Raw genomic sequence first — 16,882 nt, forward strand, 5'->3', positions numbered from 1 at the left:
CAGCAGCATCTATGGAGCGAAGGAAATAGGCGACGTTTCGGGCCGAAACCCTTCTTCAGACAAAGAACTGCAGATGCTGGTTTATACCAAAAATGGTTGGGCCATGTTTCGGGTCAGAACCCTCCTTCAATCTGATCATGTCCAGCACCTTGTGTATTTTTTGAGTCCAATTGCTATTGTGTATTTTATTCAATGCTATTTTTTTTAATGCTAGGGACACAACTGCTAGCCCCGACAGTCTGCTCCAGTTAGGATTTGTAAAGTGGACATCAACATATTAACGATAAAAGGCCTGTCCCACTTTCACGACCTCTGCAGAGTTTGCCCTTGATTCCTACTCGCAGCATGGTCGTCACGAGGTCGTAGGTAGGTCCTAGCAGGCAGTGTTGCTAGTCGTAGGTACTCTTGGCATCAAGTAGGTCGGGGCGTTTTTTCTAGCATGATGAAAAATGTCCACGAGTAAAAAAGGTCGTGAATAAGGTCGTGAAAGTGGGACAGGCTCTGAACACATCTTCCTGGGTTGCATGTGGTAAAATTTCAGCTAACTGCAAGAAAATTCACTTCCGGCAGCCATCAAATCCATCTTGCTGGTCTTCCAAAGGTGCCAGTACGGGTATTGTTCTCTACTGTTTGTGCTCATGGTGCATTGTCTTCCAATAATCTGCTTAAGCCATTTAAGAGCCTGTCTGCTTAATTTAATCAATAGACTGTATTTTAAAACTTTAATAATCTTCTAGTAATATTAATAATTTGAAAAATCTAGTTTAAAACCTTTTAAGGTGATGGTAAAAGTTTTTGTGATGATGCATATCAGCACTGTTTCTTAGGCCTGAATTTAGGTAAAGCAGCTGTGGAGTCCAGTGGTGAACATGTGATTGTGCTGTAATTACTGAGCATATGTGTAGTTGCAGGATTAACATAATTGATTGAATATAATTGTAACAAAATTGCTGATATCAATTCCATTATTTTCAGAAATGCCATGACTGTGTCCTCAACTGCACTATTGAATTCATTTTTTGTACTAGTATTACCCTTATTAATTTATTAACATTTTCTGATTAGTATAGCGTTTATGGGCCTGTTAAGCTGTTGCAAATAAAATATTATTCCGCTGTTGGTACATGCGACAATTATACAGTCTTGACACATCTCACGAATAATAGAAAAACATAGATGATGGGTATTTTTTTTGTATTTAATTTTAAAAGTACAAAACATATTTTCATTTGATATAAACTGTTTCGAAAAAACTATATTTTTCCTGTGATTTCAGCATTGCAAATACCTTATGCCTTAAAAAAAGTCACATATATTATATATAGAAATTTCCAATTGGATGTTCTAAAAGACAAAGCAGCAACATGAAATACAATGATGACAGCCACAGATGAGAGAGATTGAGAAATGCACATACAGTTTACACAGATCCATAAGCAATAAACAATGACATAACCATTGACCCTAAAGAAGCTACCCACAAAGATCATGCATGGACAGGTCTTTAATTATTGTTGGGCATCAATTCATGGTGATCCTTTGCACCCATCAAGCAAGCTGGCCGAGGAATCAATTACATTAAATAATTATTCACAGACTGTAACCCTGGAAGCAATCTTCAAAATTGATTTCCTAAACATTTTACCAGATATTAATTAAATATTGGAATGCATACATAACTGAAAAAAAGTTGAACAGTTGAATAATAATTTTAAACGTATTTTTATTAAGGATTTACAAATCACATATCTCAAATTTATGTTTGAGGTATATAAAGTTTAGGAATTATGATGTACCACACCATTAAAAACTTAGACCTCAAGCAACAAAGTCAGTAATTTTCAAGGTATTATACCCGAATAACAGTTTTACTTTTTTTGTTCATATCAATTCAAATGATATTTCTTGACTAATTTGGTGATGGTTGCAAAGACGATAGTTTTTTGTGGGAGGCTAAATCTGACAATGCAATGCATACTCAAAATATCCCAAAGATATTGTCAGTTTTATGGTACAATATTGCTTAGAAATCCAAGCCTACAATTCCATCTCTACAAATCCAAGCCTACAATCTGCTTAACATAGAACCCACTGATTGACATTTGTACAGTATTTATACAAATAATATATATATAACAGATTATGTTTAAATGCTTATCTACCTATTAGAAATGATTGAATCCACATTGACATAATAATTGTTTTGCGTTTTTCTCTTTGAAGATGGTACATTTTTAGGTGGTCTGAGAGGAGCATCTTTAATTGCCTGTTTTGGCACAGCATAGTCATCTGCAGAAGGATTGTACGGATATTCATAACCAAAGTCATTCGACCTGCCTTGTGTTTTCCATGCTGCGCTCAATTCTTTAGCTTCATCGTAAAGTAAACAATCATCACTAACTTCATATATGTGCTCATTCTTCTTGCTACATGATATCTGGCAAAGTGGATTTTTGGAATTTGGTACATCAGATCCACTATACACCGTATCATAAAGAGCTTCAGGATGCTCGGTCGTTACAATGGAAGGAATTTTCTTTTCAACAAAATTATTCTCATTGTTGGATGAATGGGCTTGGCTGGGAAACGGAACTAAAGGCCCATTGATTTGGTTTAGTTGGCTATTCCCTCTGCGAGATGTAAAGCTACTTTGCTGCTTTCCTACTTGTCTTGATATGGATTTATTACTGCTTGGTGGTTCCAAAGGAAGTATCGAGTGAATCTCTCCTGGATTTGATTCTGAATATAGTGTGCTCCTATTTTCTTGCGTGTCTGTTGATAACTTAGCAGTTACATCACTATGCAATGCAAGTAGAGGTGGTGATGGGAAACTGTACTGAAACCTGACTGGTGACTTACTTAGTGGACTACGTGTCTGATTATCGGGGAAAGTATCACAATACAAATTTTGCATTCCTTCGGAAACATTTGATATCACAGAAGATAATCTTTTGGATAGTCGAGATTTGTTTATGGCAGTTTGCTCCTTTATACAATCTGAATATAGCCTGTGAGTAGCAGAATCCGCGGCAATTAAATTGTAGCTTTCTAAGGTGTCAGAATTGCATCGCTCCTCTTCATTGTTGGACTTTTGAGCACTTACAGCAGCATTTACGGATGTGAAAATCTGTTTTCCTTGGTTGGTTTCAAATTCAAACTGGCCTGGACCAGATTTGCACCTCCTTCCAGATTCAATTGAAAACATTCTCTGAAAAATATAAATGTATACTGTATAAGCAGTTGGTTGTATTTGTTCATGGAATGTCACACAGCTGGGACTGTAAAATGGACTAGGTGGGCTGTTCTGTGCCATGTATACAAACTGAGGGGGATTGTGCTTTTGTACGAGGATAGTCTTGCAGATCCGTATGCAAAAAATGTATTTCACTGTACCTGGTTCACGTGACAATAAAGAAACCAATGGCCATTGAGAATATGACCACAATAACAAGGACGCATCATGTACTGCCCATCCCAGGGATGGAACCAACATCCATTACTATACAAATGTTTTTTAATTGCATTTAATTGGTTAACATTACTCATTGAATATTATGTCATTTAATTGGCATGTCAAATTTCATTCTATGATTAATACTAAACATTTGGGTAAGTGTTTGGCGTAGCGCAGCTGGTAGAGCTGCTGCCTCACAGCGCCAGAGACCTGGGTTCATACCCAACCTCAGATGTTGTCTCTCTGGCATTTGCACGTTCTCCTGTGATCATGTGGGTTTCCTTCGGATGCTCCGGTTTCCCCCCACGTCCCAAAGACGAGGGAGTTTGTGGGTTAATTGGCCTTTGTAAATTGCCCCAAATGTCTAAGGAGTGGATGAGAAAGTGGGATAACATAGAACCAGCGTGAATGACTGGTACATTGTTGGCGTGGACTCGGTGGGCCAAAGGGTCTGTTTACCTGCTGATTAGAGAGGAGATTAACGCAATGGAAAGGAAGGACATTGGTTTGCAGGATGTGGAATCGGTATGGGTAGAGCTGCGAAACACTAAGGGGCAGAAAACGCTGGTGGGTGTTGTGTACAAGCCACCTAACAGTAGTAGTGAAGTTGGAGATGGTATCAAACAGGAAATTAGAAATGCGTGCGACAAAGGCAAAACCGTTATAATGGGTGACTTCAATCTACATATAGATTGGGTGAATCAAATTGGCAGGGGTGCTGAGGAAGAGGATTTTTTGGAATGTATGCGGGATAGTTATCTAAATCAACATGTAGAGGAACCAACGAGAGAGCAGGCTATTTTAGACTGGGTATTGAGTAATGAGGAAGGGTTAGTTAGCAGTCTTGTTGTACGTGCCCCCTTGGGCAAGAGTGACCATAATATGGTTGAGTTCTTCATTAGGATGGAGAGTGACATTGTTAATTCAGAAACAATGGTTCTGAACTTAAAGAAAGGTAACTTTGAGGGTATGAGACGTGAATTGGCCAAGATTGACTGGCAATTAATTCTAAAAGGGTTGACGGTGGATATGCAATGGAAGACATTTAAAGACTGCATAGATGAACTACAAAAATTGTTCATCCCAGTTTGGCAAAAGAATAAATCAGGGAAGGTAGTGCATCCGTGGATAACAAGGGAAATCAGGGATAGTATCAAAGCGAAGGATGATGCGTACAAATTAGCCAGAAAAAGCAGCATACCGGAGGACTGGGAGAAATTCAGAGACCAGCAGAGGAGGACAAAGGGCTTAATTAGGAAAGGAAAAATAGATTATGAAAGAAAACTGGCAGGGAACATAAAAACTGACTGCAAAAGTTTTTATAGATATGTGAAAAGAAAGAGATTAGTTAAAACAAATGTAGGTCCCTTGCAGTCAGAAACAGGTGAGTTGATCATGGGGAACAAGGATATGGCGGACCAATTGAATAACTACTTTGGTTCCGTCTTCACTAAGGAAGACATAAATAATCTGCCGGAAATAGCAGGGGACCGCGGGTCAAAGCAGTTGGAGGAATTGAGTGAAATCCAGGTTAGCCGGGAAGTGGTGTTGGGTAAATTGAATGGATTAAAGGCCGATAAATCCCCAGGGCCAGATAGGCTGCATCCCAGAGTACTTAAGGAAGTAGCTCCAGAAATAGTGGATGCATTAGTAATAATCTTTCAAAACTCTTTAGATTCTGGAGTAGTTCCTGAGGATTGGCGGGTAGCAAACGTAACCCCACTTTTTAAGAAGGGAGGGAGAGAGAAAACGGGGAATTACAGACCAGTTAGTCTAACATCAGTAGTGGGGAAACTGCTAGAGTCAGTTATTAAAGATGGGATAGCAGCACATTTGGAAAGTGGTGAAATCATTGGACAAAGTCAGCATGGATTTACAAAAGGTAAATCATGTCTGACGAATCTTATAGAATTTTTCGAGGATGTAACTAGTAGCGTGGATAGGGGAGAAACAGTGGATGTGGTGTATCTGGACTTCCAGAAGGCTTTCGACAAGGTCTCACATAAGAGATTAGTTTACAAACTTAAAGCACACGGCATTGGGGGTTCAGTATTGATGTGGATAGAGAACTGGCTGGCAAACAGGAAGCAAAGAGTAGGAGTAAACGGGTCCTTTTCACAATGGCAAGCAGTGACTAGTGGGGTACCGCAAGGCTCAGTGCTGGGACCCCAGCTATTTACAATATATATTAATGATCTGGATGAGGGAATTGAAGGCAATATCTCCAAGTTTGCGGATGACACTAAGCTGGGGGGCAGTGTTAGCTGTGAGGAGGATGCTAGGAGACTGCAAGGTGACTTGGATAGGCTGGGTGAGTGGGCAAATGTTTGGCAGATGCAGTATAATGTGGATAAATGTGAGGTTATCCATTTTGGTGGCAAAAACAGGAAAGCAGACTATTATCTAAATGGTGGCCGACTAGGAAAAGGGGAGATGCAGCGAGACCTGGGTGTCATGGTACACCAGTCATTGAAAGTGGGCATGCAGGTGCAGCAGGCAGTGAAGAAAGCGAATGGTATGTTAGCTTTCATAGCAAAAGGGTTTGAGTACAGGAGCAGGGAGGTTCTACTGCAGTTGTACAGGGTCTTGGTGAGACCACACCTGGAGTATTGCGTACAGTTTTGGTCTCCAAATCTGAGGAAGGACATTATTGCCATAGAGGGAGTGCAGAGAAGGTTCACCAGACTGATTCCTGGGATGTCAGGACTGTCTTATGAAGAAAGACTGGATAGACTTGGTTTATACTCTCTAGAATTTAGGAGATTGAGAGGGGATCATAGAAACTTACAAAATTCTTAAGGGGTTGGACAGGCTAGATGCAGGAAGATTGCTCCCGATGTTGGGGAAGTCCAGGACAAGGGGTCACAGCTTAAGGATAAGGGGGAAATCCTTTAAAACCGAGATGAGAAGAACTTTTTTCACACAGAGAGTGGTGAATCTCTGGAACTCCCTGCCACAGAGGGTAGTCGAGGCCAGTTCATTGGCTATATTTAAGAGGGAGTTAGATGTGGCCCTTGTGGCTAAGGGGATCAGAGGGTATGGAGAGAAGGCAGGTACGGGATACTGAGTTGGATGATCAGCCATGATCATATTGAATGGCGGTGCAGGCTCGAAGGGCCGAATGGCCTACTCCTGCACCTAATTTCTATGTTTCTACATGCAGTATTTTTCAGTTCTTTAAAGTGTTCTGCTATTTTCCACCATTTAAAAGCTCATGGGAATGGTCAATTCCCATCAATGAAACTCTTGTCCAAAGTCAGTCTAAGCAGAGAAGTCACGGATCGATACATTTGCATGTTGGGTTCCAAGAGGAAGTCCTGCTGTGAAATACAGCCCGACTGTGAGAAATGTGATTTGGGAAGACAATTGGTCTGTTCAGAGCCAAGATAACAGACGTGAAACACGCACAATGCTTAAATATTGGAAACAAGCAGCAAATCCTATATTTAGAGTCATAGAGTTGTACAGCATGGAAACAGGCCTTTTGGCCTAACTCGCCCACGCCGACCAACATGACCCCTCTACACTAGTCCACCTGCCTGTGTTTGGCCCATATCCCTCTAAACCCATCCTATCCATGTACCTATCTAAATGATTCTTAAACATTGCGACAGTACCTGCCCTAACTACCTCCTCCAGTAGCTTGTTCCATACACCCATCACCCTTTGTGTAAAAAAGTTACCCCTCAGTTTTCCATTAAATCTTATTTCCCCCCCCCCCCCCTTAAATCTATGTCCTCTGGTCCTCGATTCCCCAATTCTGGGCAAAGGATTCTGTGTGTTTACCCGGTCTATTCCTCTCATGATTTTGTACACTTCTACAAGATCATCCCTCATCCTCCTGTGCTCCATGGAATAGAGTCCTAGCCTGCTCAACCTCTCCATATCGCTCCATATCGCTTGAGTCCTGGCAACATCCTCAAAAATCTTCTCCGCACCCTTTCCAGCTTGACAACATATTTCTTATAACATGGTGATCAAAACTGAACACAATACCCTAAATGTGGCCTCACAAAAATGACACACATCTGGCTTGAGCAATGGCAACCAGAGAAATTTTGTAGTGAGCTATGCTCTTGAACAATTACAGTCCAAACAAAAGAGAATGTTTTTCTTTGAGTAAAGTTGTTTTGATGATGTTAAGGGGCTGTCGCACTGTGGCGACCTAATCCACGAGTTAAGAAGAGTGTCTTCGACCTTCAAGCTCAAGGGCACTCGCGAGGAGGTGGGGGGGAGGGGAGAGAAGGGGAGAGAAGGAGAGAGAAGGGGGGGAGAAGGAGTGGAGACACTTTTAAGAAGTATAATAAAGTTTAGCGGGCATTTTACCTACCGGTCGGTTTTCCTTGGTCCTGAAAACTCCAATGAGCCAATCAAAATGCCCGGTCAGCGAAGGAAATTGCCTACGGCTGCCCTCGACTGCCTGTAACTAAATAGCGACTCCACTCCACTGCACTACGAGTTAAAAAGAACCATGCCGACCAAATTTTACTCGTGGAAAATGTTTTAACATGCTGAAAAAATTTCCGCGACCTAACTGAGGCCGCGAGTATGCAGGAACTTCCCTCGAGCATGAAGGAGAGTTCCAGTGACCTCATCTGACCTCCTAGGACCACGTGTCGACCATGCTGCGAGGTTGAGTCGAGGGCAAACTCTTCTGAACTCGCGTATTAGGTCGCAGCAGTGGGACAACCCCTAAAGGATGTCCAAAGAATGTGTATATGCAATGAGAATGGTGTTGTCATGTGACATGCATGGCAGCTACTAGAATGCGGAGTCAAATAAGATGGCGAAATGGGGGTTGAAAGTTTGGAGGTCGAAGCTGGGGAGGGACATAAGTCTGGCTATTAGGCTACAGATTTCTTTTCACAATGTGGCTTCGCACTCAGGTAGGTGCTTTACCTTTTTGATTGACCCTAGCAGATAATTTCCAGGTTTGATTCCACTCAAATGTGCTGGCACTAGTTGCCACTCTCAAGGCAAACATGTCCTCAAACAGTTAACTTTTGCACATGTGGGACATGATGATTTCTTTCAGCAGGCATGAAGGATGAAAACATGTTCTTCCTGTTGGCATTGTGCATGTTTGCTGCCTGTCATCGTAACTCTACATAGGCCATTTATCTTCCTGATTCACCCCTCTCACACTAGCAGGCCTCATTTCACAGCCTCCTCTCTTGCTCTTGGAACCCAACATGCAAACATATCACCCCATTACTGGGAAACTTCTCTGCTCTAATTGTCTTTGAATGAATAAGATTAATTGTTGAGAATTTGATCACATTCTTTAATCTCAACCCCTATCTGGTGGGAAACAACAGAACATTTCCCTAATTCTTAAAAGGAGTCTCAAAATAGAATTTGCCATGCCAATTGAAATGACAATGAATACTGCCATCCAAATAAATACCAGAAAAATGTGCATTTATATAGTGAATCTCATAATTTCAGAATGTCTCAGAGCACTTTCCAGCCACCAAACTGTTTAGAAAGTGTAATAAAAGGGACTGCAGAAGCTGGTTTATGCCAGATAGACCAAATTTATTTGCCTCTGCACTCCAGAATTTGAGATTTGTAATAGAAAAAATTGCATGTGGTTAAAGTGCACATTGTCAGATTTTAATAAAGGCCATTTTTATACATTTTGGTTTCACCATGTATAAATTACAGCAGTGTTTATACATTGTTTCCCCATTTCAGAGCACCAGAATGTTTGGGACACATTTTTTCACTGGTGTTTGTAATTGCCCAGGTGCGTAATAATTGCTTCCTTAATGCATGTATATGAGAGCTCTCAGCACCTAGTCTTTCCTCCAGTCTTTCCATCACATTTGGAAACTTTTATTGCTGTTTATCAACATGAGGACAAAAGTTGTGCCAATGAAAGTTAAAGAAGCCATTATGAGACTGAGAAACAAGAATAAAACTGTTAGAGACATCAGCCAAACTTTAGGCTTACCAAAATCAAATGTTTGGGACATCATTAAGAAGAAAGAGAGCACTGGTGAGCTTACTAATCGCAAAAGGTCTGGCAGACCAAGAAAGACTTCCACAGCTGATGACTAAAGAATTCTCTCTATAATAAAGAAAAATCCCCAAACACCTGTCCGACAGATCAGAAACACTTCAGGAGTCAGATGTGGATTTGTCAATGACCACTGTCCACAGAAGACTTCATGAACATAAATACAGAGGCTACCCTGCAAGATGCAAACCACTGGTTAGCCACAAAAATAAGATAATGGCCAGGTTACAGTTTGCCAAGAAGTACTTAAAAGAGCAACCACAGTTCTGGAAAAAGGTCTTGTGGACAGATGAGATGAAGATTAACTTATATCAGAGTGATGGCAAGAGCAAAGTATGGAGGATAGAAGGAACTGCCCAAGATCCAAAGCATACCACCTCATCTGTGAAACACGGTGGTGGGGGTGTTATGGCCCAGGTATGTATGGCTGCTGAAGGTACTGTCTCACTTATCTTCATTGATGATACAACTGCTGATGGTAGTAGCATTATGAATTCCGATGTGCATAGATACATCCTATCCGCTCAAGTTCAACCAAATGCCTCAAAACTCATTGGCCGGCTGTTCATTTTACAGCAAGACTATGATCCCAAACATACTGCTAAAGCAACAAAGGCGTTTTTCAAAGCTACAAAATGGTCAATTCTTGAATGGCCAAGTCAATCACCCGATCTTTATTAAAATCTGACAATGTGCACTTTAACCACATGTGATTTTTTCTATTACAAATCTCAAATTGTGGAATACAGAGGCAAATAAATAAATGATGGGTCTTTGTCCCAATCATTACGGAGGGCATTGTAATATAATGACGAGGTAATCTATAAAGTATTACTAATCGATGAATATATATTTATCGATGCGTCAGATGTAACTCTCTTGTTCTTTTAAGAAAAGCGCCACAGGATCTTTTACACCTATCCGAGAGAATTGATTCAATGTATCATCTGTAAGATATTATCCTCTGCTATATTCTGTGCTAGAGTATCAGCCTAGATAGTTGTATTTGGGATGGGATTTGAGTCTTATTGAAAATCAAATACATTGCAAATACAGGAAATCTGAACCAAAAGCAGCATATGTTTGAAACACAGGCCAGTAATACATCCTAATCTGATGAACGTTTCCAGCATTTTTTTAATGTTTTGAATGAGTACCACTGAATTTGATAATAGCTTGCATTACAATGCACATAATTATTCTATTTTAGTATGCACTTACAATTTAAAAATAATTAAAAGGTACCTTGTCACCACCAAATCTCCTTAGATACTTATAAGGCCACTCGCATACCAGTTGTTCAGGACTGATACTTTTTAAAATCAGTGCATCTTTTTCTGCCTTGAGAAGATACATTCCTTTCAGGTCACATCTCTCAGAAGCATCTGTACTTCTTATTGAAACTTTATACTCGTTCACTGAAAATAAAAAAGATATATATATATATATAATCAGTAATTTCACATTGGGTTTCATAGGTAATGGGAATTGTAAGCCATTGTCAAAGACTAGTTCACCTTTCTCTGCCCTCTTCCCCCAATACCAATGATGCTTTCAGGAACACAAGTATCAGGTCAAGATAACAATTATTTTATTTGATAGAGAAGGAGATTGCCTTCTCAAGTAGCAATGCAGATAGTGGACTCAGAGTGTTCACTATGTTACATTTCAAACAAAATTGCTTTAACAATGTGATAGATGGTTGAATGATATCCCAGCAGCTCCTCCTTCATGTCAACCAATGTATAGGAGTCCACATCCATATGCTTACGATACAGATTGGTAAAATAGAAAACTTGCAGATATACTTAAAGTGGGTGTTAGTACTAGGCCATCTGTTAAACCACTTCTCTTATGTCATGAAAAGCTAATGTCATGGAGATGATCTTAGATTTGCTCATTAATTCCAAGGTTAGGAACTGCAATTCACGCCTTCATCTAACCCGGGCATCATCGCAGCAACAATGTTCACAGAGAGGTATTTTAAGCACAATGGAAATAGTAATCAAACACAACGGTAAATCTGTAGGATCAGATAAAGTCAAATCATTTAAAAACTAGTAATTGAATGGTATGTAGACAAAAATGCTGGAGAAACTCAGCGGGTGAGGCAGCATCTATGGAGCAAAGGAAATAGGCAATGTTTCGGGCCGAAACCCTTCTTCAGACTCAATTGAGTCTCAAATGAGTCTGAAACGTTGCCTGTTTCCTTCGCTCCATAGATGCTGCCTCACCCGCTGAGTTTCTCCAGCATTTTTGTCTGCCTTCGATTTTCCAGCATCTGCAGTTCCTTCTTAAACATTGAATGGTATGTAGTGTGATTTGGAAACATGCCACCGGATAAGGCAGTGGTGGTGTAGGGGAGTATGTGGTTGAAATGGATGTGAACAAAGGGAGATTAATTTCTTAGATTACTAGTGTATATCCTAATAATAATAATAATAATAAATGTTATTTAATGGGCGCCTTTCAGACATCTCAAGGACACCTTACATAGTAATCGGAATAAAAACATATAATCGGAATAGAACAGGTAAAAAAGACATCACAGAGACACAAATTAAAAACAGAATTCAATCCAAAAACAGAAAATCAAAAACACAGTGTGAAGAGAGAGCAGCGGCAGCCAAAGCGCGCCAGCGTCCACTTTCTCTTCACGGCAGCCATCTTGGACACAGGCCTACAGGACTACAATTAGACAAAAAAATCATCCCCCCACAGTGGGTAGCACTGTGGAGGAAGGCACAATGTCCAGTCCCCACCCCATGTTCACCCCAAAGTCAGGCCTATTGAGGCCACCGCAATTGCCTCTACGGAGGCCCGATGTCCCTGGCCGTTCTCACCGGGTGGTCTTGCCCCGGCATCGGGAGAGTCCTCTCGGCGGCTGGGCCACCTGGAACGGCCGCTTCCTGGTTGGAGCCCGCGGCTGCCGAAGCCGACAAGGCCGCGCCGGTTTGGAGCTCCCAGGCTCCCGATGATAAAGTCGGCGCCGCCTCTCCGCACTGCCGCCTCTCCGCACTGCCGCCTCTCCACACGCCGCCTCTCCGCTCCGCAGACCCACAGCCCGGAGATGTCGCTCTCAGCGGTCCAGCTTGCCAGAGCTCCAGCGCGGCGACCCAGGCAAGGCATCGCCCGCTCCACTCTGCTCCGCTCCAGCGCTCCAACGCTGTGCCGCCGCCGAGGTGCTGGGCTGTCCCCGCCAGGAAACGGCATTCCAAGCCTGCAGGTAGGCCACGAGGACGGGTCGACGGGCAGCCCGGAGAAAAGGCTGCCACACCGACCAGGTAGGGACCTAGAAATAAAGTTACACCTACCCCCCCACATTAAAAGACCATATCCCCTACAAACAAAAAAACAGGACTCACTAAGAACTATAAAAAAAACGAATTTAAAACGGACGGCTGCTGGCTAGCAGCCGTTCACCAGGATGGCTCCTCCTATTGAACTTAACTCTCAGTGTCAGGCCCACCTGATCTTCGTTTGGATACAAATTGCTTTGGAAATGAAAAATAGAGTGGTCTTAAGGAGTTTAAACTAGAAAGTGTGTGTGGCAGAGTTCAGGGTGTAATTGTTTTGAAACAATCACAATGAAGAATTGTGAAGTATTATTAGTCAGAAATTGTGTTTCAGGTGCTACATGTTAAGGGAAAACTTTAAAGATATTAAAATCAACAAGAGATGTTTTAAAATAGGTGAATTTTACATCCAGATGTAAAATTAACAATAGATCACATGTACATTAGCATATGTAATAGTGATAGAAATGTGTGAATTTCTACCAAAAGTGACCGATTGCATTAGATCTGATGTTAATTTTATATCTAGATGGATGATAACTGAACATATTAAGGGACATTGGATGGGGGCAGGTAGATGGATTCAGCTCAGGGCCGGGTTTACGTATATGCTAGACAAGCTTAAGCTTAGGGCCTCGAGATCTAGGGGGGCTACTCACCTCGCTGCCTCACTGACCATCCGCCCACCGGGACCTCTTACTCTTCGCCCGCTGACCCTGGCCCCTCCGCCGTCCTCCAGCAGCCCGCAGCAGTCGCCTTACCTGCAGCCTGGACTCAGCACCGGGCCTGAAGTTTCCACGCTGCAGATTCCCACTACCCCGGGTTTGACTGCGCTGGGTCTTAGTGCTAGGCCCCCTAACCCTGGTGATCTCAGTGACTGTTCCACTGGGTCTTCCCCATTCCCCTCAAACCATGTGACCCCAGCTCTTCCCCACCCACACTACAGTCCTCATACCCCCCTCCCCCCTGACCACCCACCACCCCTCCACCAGACATCGCCTCGGCCTCAGTCCACTCACCTGCCTTCCTCCGGCCCCAACCCCCATCCCTGCCACAGGCCCAACACTCCAGCTTCAAACGGCGATCCAGGTTAGGCATCGCCCGCTCCGCGGTGAATCCAATATGTATTTTAAAACCAACTGTTTAATGACAACATACAGTAGGATCTAAAAGTGTCACACTGTCACTGTCGGGTAGTCATGGTCTTCTAGTCGTGGGGGTGGGGGATTGGGAGGGAGGGGGGGCCTCACAAGTGAAATAGCTTAGGGCCTCTCTTCATCTAAATCCGGCCCTGGTTCAGCTACAGAGATCAACGCTTTAAAAGATCATTCTGAGTTTTGCATTAATCCCTTCCCAACATTTGGGACAAAACATTATTCTTAAAACTTTATTCCCAAGGCTTTTATCTCAGTTGCACTGCCGTGTATAATTATTGAGTCCTCATGGTGCCCACAACAGCCTTGCAGTGATCAGCAGACTCTCTTTAACAAGGGTATCCATATTTGATGTTTGGCACTGGATTAGAAATGAAATAATCTTGTCAGATTCTTGATCTTAATAACAGGTTTGCATGCCAATGTTTCCTTCAGGCCTGGCATCCTGCAGACCTTCAGGAGTCACATTAGTAATGCCTTAAATAACATTATTGAACATAATGTCAGTATTCTCTTCCTATTCTTTTGATTTATTGTTCCTCTAATAGAGTGAGGCACTCTGTGGGTACAAGGCCCAGGAAATTAATTAAAATGCATTACAGTTGACTTTTTTACGATTAGTAACTCCTCATTATCGTTTTTTATTTTAGAGATACAGCATGGAAACAGGCTCTTCGGCCCTCAAAGACCATACTGATCACCTGTTCACATTAGTTCTCATCAGGCAATTTACAGAGACCAATTAACTAACAAAGATATAAAAATACAAAAATACGTAAAACTAAAAAGTCTGAAGAAGGGTCTCGACCCGAAACGTCACCCATTCCCTCTCTCCATAGATGCTGCCTCACCTGCTGAGTTACTCCAGCATTTAGTGTTTACATTCAAGTACATTTTGGTTTCTCTCATAAACAACTAGAGTGATTAACCTAATTTCATTACTATCTCTGTGTTTGCCTGTCGATCTACATTTCTGTAATACTGTAATGCAGTGAAATAAATGATTAAAAAAACAAGATTATTGATGATAATTATTGAAAATCTGTAGATTATAAGATTGCTAACTTTATTAATATCACATTTTGTAACAGGATTGGAAAATAGAATTGTAGAGTATATCTGCTATAAATAGTTAGCTTGACCACATGTCTGGTTCAACAATGGAAAAAAAACATGCAGAACTTTCCAGTTCTGGTCGTAATTTAAAGATATTTAAAGCATGTAATTTTGTCATCTTTGATGGAAATTAGCTATTACCACTATTGTGCTCTATTTTAAGGGAAGCATTTATTGCTACATACATAGGTTCTTTCTTTCATTACCTCTTCCTTCCTTCCATTACTGACACTTGTGATGATAATTTCCATTGAGGTCAGTGCAACACTGACAGATATATGTACAACAGCGTTGCTCATATTGACAATACAATTACACGCAATCATTAAATGTAAATGTTTCATGGACATCTCAATTATGTATTTTATATATTTTGGAAAATCTTCTTGATTTACATTTATAAATTCTTTATGGAGGAAGTATAATAACCACAGTCACTTTTCATTATATAAATATACGAGACTGAATGAATTTGCCTTTGGAGATGTGAAAGTGTAATTAGGAAAGAAAGTACTTGCATTTATAGAATGCCTTTCTGGATGTCCCAAAGCACCTTATAACCAATTAAGTAGTTTTGATAGTGATCCAATATTGCAAAATAAGAATGGTAGCACCTAAATGCTCGTTTGTGCACTGTAAAGGCCTTTTCCTTATTTAAAGTGATGTCATGGGATTTTTTTTCATTGCAATGAAAGGACAAATGGGCCTTCAATTAAATGCCTCATTCAAAAGAATGAAACACTCCCTCATCAACCTAGATTTTCTGCTCAAGTCTCTTGAATAGGACATGAAAAAGCAACATTTTGACAGTTGAAATAATTGTATCTCCAAGCCATAGTTCCCACAGTTAACGATATTTAAGAATAGCATTTTATATGAGATTTCAAAATTTATTTTGGTTTTAGCTGGAAACAACATTATGGGGAGGCACAGTGGTGGAGTTTAGCAGTAATTCAAGGCTTGGACTATTGATCATAAAATTAGAATGCAGATCACAACACAGAAGTTGGGAGTTAAACTTATTACTTAAGTAGTTGGGAGGAACAGCTAATATCATTCACGGTATCCACGAAACCACTAAGATCTTGTAAAAACCCATTCAATTCACTTTTATTCTTTGGGAAGGAACGGTGCTGTCCTCACCCACAATCAATCCCTTTAAGAGTCTGGTGTGTCTGACTTTAAACTACTTGGAAGTTGGTGCGTTTAAGAGGAACACAACACTGCAGCTGCTGCAAATCTGAAATAAAAACCGAAATTGCTGGAAATACCTAGCAGATCAAGCCCTATCTATGGGAAGAGAAACAGTTTTATTTCAGGCCTGATCTACTGAGTATTTATAACATTTTCTATTTTGATTATTGATTGAGAGGAACAATGTGTTGCTCATGTTGGTTGAAGAATAAATTAAAATAATGTAATAGTAATGAGGGCTGGATTCCCCTTTAAGATACTGTTCCATACAACACAAAAATGACTCAGAATTAGCGAATGAGCTTTTCCCCTGATCTCATTTTCTCCGCCACTGATAATTGTGTAAACTACGGGCTGCCTCTTCACTATCTATATGTGTCAATGCCTTCCAGGAGCTGGGGCCTCACATGTTACACATCTACTCTGTTGACGTTCTTTCCACCACCCCCAGCTTCTGGGGGCTTTGGGTATTAGCGGAGGCAGATGGTCTGTTCATGCCTTCCTTTCCTGTCCCCTCAAGGACTTTCCATCATCTAGAAAATCCAAGTCACAAGTGTGATACCTGGTTAAGTGCCATGCCAACAATTCTCAAGAAGCCCGCCTGATTGGCACCCCATTCATTCACTCCACTACCACAGTGACTGGA

The 16,882-nt window shown here is 41.2% G+C and overlaps 1 protein-coding gene across 1 annotated transcript; it reads right to left on the bottom strand.

The window, feature by feature from the left end:
- Positions 1-1,270: 1,270 nt before the first annotated feature.
- Positions 1,271-10,888, bottom strand: LOC116981149. The gene is made up of 2 exons (XM_033033947.1): positions 10,722-10,888; positions 1,271-3,208 (listed from the first exon to the last, which is right to left on the bottom strand). The coding sequence occupies exons 1-2, from the start codon at positions 10,830-10,832 to the stop codon at positions 2,159-2,161; spliced, it is 1,161 nt and encodes a 386-aa protein (XP_032889838.1). The 5' UTR covers positions 10,833-10,888; the 3' UTR covers positions 1,271-2,158.
- Positions 10,889-16,882: the final 5,994 nt, after the last annotated feature.

Source organism: Amblyraja radiata, chromosome 15 (genome assembly GCF_010909765.2).
Source record: "Amblyraja radiata isolate CabotCenter1 chromosome 15, sAmbRad1.1.pri, whole genome shotgun sequence".
NCBI classification, from domain to species: domain Eukaryota; kingdom Metazoa; phylum Chordata; class Chondrichthyes; order Rajiformes; family Rajidae; genus Amblyraja; species Amblyraja radiata.

Coding starts and splice junctions, on each gene's coding strand:
- LOC116981149 (XM_033033947.1), bottom strand. CDS start 10,832: ATGTATCTTCTCAAGGCAGAAAAAGATGCACTGATTTTAAAAAGTATC. Junction 3,209..10,721: donor GGAGATTTGGTGGTGACAAG/GTACCTTTTAAT, acceptor TATATTTTTCAG/AGAATGTTTTCAATTGAATC.